Genomic DNA, 7,735 nt, shown 5'->3' with positions numbered 1-7,735 from the left:
ACTATTTGTGTTTGACACGTTTGTCAATGCACACTTTTGTTTGTTAATATCTTTAATTTCGTAATAGTATTAAATATAAAAACTTCATTGTATTAAAGTACTTATAAATACGAATCCAACAAAATCACTCATGAATATGTTTGATATTATAGATTAGACGTAAATTAGTAGTCAATCGCTTACCGTGAATAGTACAAAAAGTCAAAAGGGCAAACGTTTAACGGGATAAAGGGAGTATGAAGGTAGAGAGTGATTTTCTCCATCTTTTTGATTAGTATCCCTATTGTTTTGAAATTCTGGATTCTGGTTTCAACGGTAAAAGTTGAAGTTTTCTATCTCCAACTTGACCAGTCTAAATTTCAGAACTCGATCTTATAAATTTCTATAACTTTAAAATTGATACGTATATGGGGTCGCGTTTCAATAGGAACTTCGAGAAATGCGAGAATCGATGATTTTTGTAATTTTGTTTGAAAAGTTGAAATTTCAGATTGGATAAATTGGTGATTTTGTGCAAACCAAAACTTTTAAATTTTGTAAAATTTCTAACAGTTCCGATTTTTAAAAAGTTCTCATTTGGCAATAGGTAATAGTTTTTTTCTACTCAAACAAATACTTGTATTAAGAAGATATATATAATTCAATTTTCATCACAAACCATAATTTTTCACATTTACATTAGAAATATTAATCATCCACACCCTCTTCATATTATTGCCCCTAAAAAAATTAATATCTACACAAAATAATTAATTAACGTGTGTTTATATACATAAAGACTGCTACTTTTCCTACCTCAACTACTCTATACAACTGCAATGCCAAGTTAAGTTTAACTTGTCCCTCAACTTGTTTCCCTTATGAATTACTACAACCAAACCCTTTCGATTGATAGGATCAGTTGACAGTGACTCTATTGTTTTCGAATCTTTTAATTAGGCTCCATTGCAGCTCAATGTCTTCTGCAACTCTCTCTGCATCCATTGAGGTTCCCAGTAAGCCACGCTTCGCGAATCCGACAGAATAAAGACCATTTTCGCCTTTCCATCCTTCCGGGAATGGTTTCTTGGAGTGTCCATCTTTATTCGAAAACAAAACATTGTCCTGAAAATGTAGCAGTTCAAATTGTTGCAGGTTGCAAATGTTCAGAATAATTGAGGGCTTATAATTTGAACGCTAGGTAGCTAAGAAATCAGAATCTTACCTTTAACCAAGTTGGTATGTTGTTTTTGTAGCCTGTTGCTAAGATTATAGCATCAAAATCTTCCAATTTCCCATCTACGAACTCAATTGCATGACTTGTGAACCTCTTCACTCCAGGAAACACCTACATCGACATTCGAGTATGTACAGACACACCATTAACACTTACTATTAGGTTTTAGGTTATCCGTTCGTATATTTACATATGAAGTCAATTTCTCTGTTGAACAGTATAAGAACATGTTGTGAACTGATTACTTAACACTAACACCCCTTGTTTTCTAAGGGGGTGAAGAACAAGTTAAACCTATTATTATATAAAATTAACAAAAATGACCAATTTCTGAAAAATTGGTCTATTTTAGCCGATATGATATCCAACTGTCAGTTATGTGACACCCAACTGTCAGTTGTGTAACACCCAACTGTCAGTTGTGTAGTCAATTTATAGAAATAACCAACTGTCAGTAGAGTATCCCATATTTGAGATACCCAACTACCACTAGAGTATCTTATACAAATTAGGATACTTAACTGACAGCGACAGTCGAGTATTCAATCAGCTAAAATTGGTCATTTCTTCAGAATGACTATTTTGATTAAATTTTTAAAAAATTGGCTATTTTTGTCATTTTTTCTCTAAGAGACGGTAACTTAACACATTTATTTATTTTTAATAATTAATATTTGAACGTTTCGGTATAGATATTGAGAATTTAATTACCTTGATACTCCCATTTCTAATCTTTGCAAGAGTTCCAACATCTAAAACCGGTGTCTTCCCTGTTCTTTTCTTTAATTCGAGGGGACCGATTTTAGGTCTATACAATCCGAGCCGATCCGTGTCACCGATCGTGAGACGTGAAACAAGTAGCAGAAAACTGTCCACAAGGCGCATGGGCAGCCACTTGAGCAACCACATGGACACTCCAAAAGTTGATCTCCCTAGCATCTCTTGGGGCAAAACATGCAACTGCAACGATACATAAAAAGTAAATCGAAATAAATGGCCCTGTTTCTTGTAGTGATCGAATTGCCCGTGTTAGCGGAATCTAAACACTTTGGAATCTTTAGAATTGAAGTGTGATGATTTCTACAGAGAAACTACAAGAAAAGGAATATTCTGAATGGCAATTTATAGAATTATTAGATGCACATTGGCCCTCTCTTCACTAGTACTGCGCATGCAAACGAAATCCAAGAAAGTTAGAAAAGGACAAGTGCACTAGTTACCTTATTGCTATATTTGTACTTATAATAGGAGTGCATCTCCTCCATTTTACACAAATATCTTCTCACAAAATAGCAATATAGTTAACTTCAACCCTAACCAGAAAGACATGTGTATCTAACTAGACCCAACTTGCTTAACCAAATTACTCTTGATCTTAAATATAGGTCGAAATCCATTTTTGTAAAAGAGTTATCAAACCAAACATATCTAATATATCTCACTTATCGAGGGTAAGATGTACACAGCTTACCCACTTAATAGGGTCGGGTCGGGGAGGGTAAGATGTACACATGCAGCCTTACCCTGTTTAAGGCTCAGAGGAAATATTTGTGTGCCAGTATGAAGATATCAAACCAAACATATCTAATATATCACACTTATCGAGGGTAAGATATACACAGCCTATTCCTACCCACTTAATAGAGGGTCGGGGAGGGTAAGATGTACGTGCAGTCTCACCCTGTTTAAGGCTTAGAGGAAATATTTGTGTGCCAATATGAAGGTAAAGTCTATATAAGAAAGTGTGTGACACTTATTAAGTATTAACTAAAAGATTACACTTGCTAATGTGTTTCTAAAAGACCCTCCTAGACCTAAAAATGAAAAAAGAAACGATTAATTTTGAAGAGTACTGGAAAATATAGTATAGTAGACATACTGTGTCTCTAACAACAAGAGAAGGACGAGCATTATAGTTGCAGAGATCCAAGCAAATCTCCATGCCTGAATTTCCACAACCAATAACCAGAACCCGTTTATCGCGAAACGGATCACCACTCTTGTAATGGCTTGTATGAATAATAGGACCTCTAAATTCATCCATTCCTTCGAAATCTGGTTTCACTTCCTCAGCATTTTCACCACTTGCTACCACAAGCCATTGACAAACATACTCAATATTAGTACTACTCTCCTCTATTTTTAACCCCACTCTGCTAGTCTTCATTCTCCAGAAGTTGCAACCATGATCAAACTCTGCACTCACAACTGTAGTATTGTACTCGGGCTCGATGTGGAACGATTGTGCATATGACTCCAAGTATGCAACAAATTGCTGTTTTGTAGGGTAAGTTGGGAAATCTAAAGGGAATGGCATATGAGGAAGCTGACACAAGTGTTTCGGGAGGTGAAGACGAAGACGATCATAAGTCTTGAGTTGCCATAAAGAAGCTAAACAATTAGCCCTTTCGAGAATTAAGCTGGGAATACCTCTTTGTTTCAGACAAGCTGCTACAGCTAGCCCTGATGGTCCAGCTCCAACTATGATCGGTCCTTGAACCCGAATTCTCGACGACGTTGATGTAGTCATTGCTTTAGGCATCATTAGTGGATCATGAAGTCTTTTGCCGTCGATTTCTTTCAAGTAGTTGTAGTCCATTAAGAGCAAAATTACTGTAAACGAACAGAACCGAGCCGAGCCAGAGAAAAAAAGGGAATTAGAATGGAATGTGAATGTTGGAATATTTGAGTGAAGAGATGAGAGTGGTGAAGGACCAGATTGAATATGTGAAGGGGACACCTCGAAAATGGTAATAACTACCATTAACTAACAACCACCTAGCTAGCTCTTGTGTGCGCCCATTTTCACTGATTGTTTGGGTGCCTATGGCACACTAGTTGTAAGTTGTTTACAAGCTGCTTGAATACATATGCATGCACACAAATACGAAAGTAGCTTATTTAATATACAACTTTTAGGTGAAAATACAGAAGTATTAGAATTTCTCAAAATGACTTGTTTTTGTTAAGAAACCCAGTCAGATGGTAGAGAAATATATATCTTATACTCTTGGGCAATTATGATTATGTTTATAGGTCGTAATTTTGAAGAAAAAAATTATATAGATAAATTTGACTGCATGAATTCAATAATAATAATAATAATAATAATAATGTTTATGGTTAGTGGATTTTATTTAGAGCTGACATGATAAAATGACAGAACGACACGATATAAATGAATATGTATTCAGTTTTTTTTTTGTATATAAACACGAAAATATACAACACGATGAAACACGACATCTAAAAGGGGTACGAATATTTGTTTACCATTGAATATAAGACACGACACGAAAATAAATGAAATAAATAAATTTATTAATAAATATTTAAATACATATAAGATATTTATATATTCATTTATATAAATATACATATTTTTGTAATATTATATGTATACATATATATAATTCATATATATTTATAAAAATATATTAAAAAATACACCTTTAATATATACAAATATATATATAGGGGTATGATCAAATACAAACCAAATTTAAATAGAAACTAATAACTAATCTAAGCCATTAGATTAATCTAATCTAAGCACCACACCCGACTAATCTACCCCATCCCACACATAATTTCAGCTTTCCCCCTCCTTTATAATTTGAATTTTCCCGTCAAACCATAAGTTTTTTTTAACAATCGATTTGCATACCATATTTGTAATATTTCGAAGTAATTTTAGAAAAAATATTTGGTTTCTAGTTTCTATTGTAATATTGGTTTCTATTGGAATAACCCCCTATATATATATGTAAAATTATATCCAAACGTAATATATATATATATATTTATACATGAAATGTACAAAAAACTTATACGAAACGATGGGTTACACATATATGTTAATTATTTAGTACACGAAAAATAAACGTGTTGGATATGTGTTTGCCATTCATTACACGAAAACAAAAGTACACTACAAAAATATACGAAACGATACGAATTGCTGGATCTAATTTTAATAACCGTTTGAACCCTTATAGCTATTTTTTTAAAAATTACTTAGACAATATTTTTTAAATTTAAAAAATTAATCAAACAAGTCTTTGACTGTAAAATTTATCATCAAATTATTTACAAAGATTACAATATTATTATCAAATTATTGATATATGGCTACTTAAGACGTAATTCTTGTCATCGAACAAGGACATGGAGAGCAATTAAAGTTACGTATGTAAATGTGTGACAGTGTAAGTCGAGGTCGAAAACATTCCGGTGATATAGTGACAAGGAACAACATTTCATGACAATACACAATCATATCTGTTAGAAAAATTGGATTTTTAGATCATAGTTTTATTATGTTCTTGATAATAATCCTAAAATCTAATGATTAGAAGTTGTTCCATGATATGTGAACTTAAACTTTCATGTATGGTTTTAAGAATTTTTCCTAATGAAATCCATAGAGAAATAGAGTTGAAACTAGTAGCTTGTAAAAGCAGAATGTGTCATTTGTCCCACATTGAAAATAAATAAAGTGAGTATTTTATTTATTTGTGATTTAATTTTTTAATTAGAATTAATTTATCAGTCGGGCTGGGTTATTGTCTCTGTTGGGTTTGGACACTTTGTAAGTGGGCTGAGTCAGATTCAATGAATCTGGACATGTAACTGATAAATAAAGGTTCATAATTAAAAACATTAAAACTGATTTAATGTGTGGATTAAATACAAAAGTTGTTACATTTTATTTAAATTCAAAATCAGCAGTTTTGATTTATGTATTAAATGAGCAGTTTTGATTTCTGATATTAATGTATATTAAAGTCTATTAATGTCAAGGTTGTAAGTTACACTTAGCCTCTACTATAAATAGAGGGCCTAAGTTGTTGATGAAATAGCCCACACAACATTCTCTTCTCTTCTCCCTCTCTGCATTTCTCTCCCAAAAACACAAGTTCGAAGTGCTGTTATTTTTCCGGCGACTGAGGTGCTGGTCGAGGTGGAGGTTTTGTTGCTGCTGTTAACATAAACTCCGAGCTGTTTTATCCTGGTGGAGATATTGCATGCATCCCAAACGCAGCAGGTAGGGGCAATATTCTCTTCAAGAACAGCCAGGACTTCGAGCAAGGCCTGGTGACTCAGCTGTGATCATATTTTCTTGGCATTTTGTATCTGTGCACCATTATTTTCAGTCACTGTTGAAAGCTATGGTTTGGGGTACATCTTCGTTTCTCTCTTCGTTATTTCAGTTACTGATTTTGTTTACATGCATGCTTTGTTTTGTTGACTGTGGTCTTGGCCTGAACTTGCTAAATTCTTTATACACTTGCCTCTGTGTTGCAATATTTGTTAGTAAAATTTACAACATTCTTGAAGAGAATATTAATAGTTATTTAGAATCTAGCATAATGGTTAACGAAAGTGAGGTTATCGTTGGTGGTGGTAGCGGTTCGGGTGCAACTGCTGGGGCCATTGATTGGACCACCTATAGTTTTCCACAAGCTGTTGAACTAACCGGTTGACCGGAGAAATTTAACGGTGGCATTGGCTTTTCTCGCTGGCAGAAAAGGATGAAGTTGTGGCTGACTATAAAGGGTCTGTGGCCGGTTGTGGAATATGAGAAACCAGTAGTGGATCAAGAGAAGGCTGACACAGTTAAGGCTTTTGTGAAGTGGGCTGAGAAGGATGGAGTGGCTAGGGCGGCCATTCTGGCGGCACTAACAAACACTTTTTTGATGTCTATTCTTCTGATGCCTACTCTGCAAAACTCTTATGGGAGAAGCTGGACCAGACACATAATACTGACTCACAAGGTCTAGAAAAGTATTCTGTGGCAAGGTTCCTCGAGTTCAAGCTGGTGGATAATAAGTCCATGACTGAGCAGGTGCATGAGTTCGAGATGATAGTGCATGCTTTGAAGGAGTCTGAAATGAATCTCCCGGAGAAGTTCAAGGTGATGAGTGTGATTGAAAAGCTCCCGAAGTCTTGGGAAGAGTTCTCTCTCTCTCCCTGAAAAGACAGAAAGGAGAAATCACCTGGACCAACCTTATGCTGGACATCTCGGTGCAAGAACAACACAAGTCCAAACAGGGACATGTGATGCCAACTGAACACGGTACCTCGAAGGTAAACATATCAAATGTAGGACAGAAGAGGAAGGCTTTTGCTAAGAAAGCTAATAGTAATAAACCTAAGAGTGACAAGGACAAGGCCAAGAAACCCAAGGCAAACAAACCATGCTGGTCTTGTGGGCAGGTTGGGCACTGGAGTAAGGACTGCCCTACGAAGAAAGTGAAGAAAACCGAGGTAGCACAAGCAAATGTTGTGCTTGGAACCGCAAGTGGGCCTGTAGTGAACATGGTCGTTGATGAGGCTACGGCTTCTGAAACCAACGTTGACCGGTATGTATCCTACAACCCTGTGATATTTTCTACCTATCTGTCAAATGAATGGTTGATAGATACTGGAGCTAATGTACATATTTGTGCTGAGATTAGTTTATTTGTATCTTATCAACAGAGTCATAGCCTGACTGTGAAGATGGGGAATGCTAGT

General features: G+C 35.1%; 1 protein-coding gene across 1 annotated transcript; it reads right to left on the bottom strand.

The window, feature by feature from the left end:
• Positions 1-811: 811 nt before the first annotated feature.
• On the bottom strand, positions 812-4,065 carry LOC141678270 (indole-3-pyruvate monooxygenase YUCCA2-like). Its single transcript, XM_074484548.1, has 4 exons — positions 3,096-4,065; positions 1,928-2,176; positions 1,205-1,327; positions 812-1,104 (listed from the first exon to the last, which is right to left on the bottom strand). Exons 1-4 carry the CDS (start codon positions 3,978-3,980, stop codon positions 898-900), a joined length of 1,464 nt encoding a protein of 487 aa, XP_074340649.1. The 5' UTR covers positions 3,981-4,065; the 3' UTR covers positions 812-897.
• Positions 4,066-7,735: the final 3,670 nt, after the last annotated feature.

The sequence above is a fragment of the Apium graveolens genome, chromosome 8 (assembly GCF_009905375.1).
Source record: "Apium graveolens cultivar Ventura chromosome 8, ASM990537v1, whole genome shotgun sequence".
Taxonomy (NCBI): domain Eukaryota; kingdom Viridiplantae; phylum Streptophyta; class Magnoliopsida; order Apiales; family Apiaceae; genus Apium; species Apium graveolens.
This window is presented reverse-complemented; position numbering and strand designations above follow the sequence as displayed.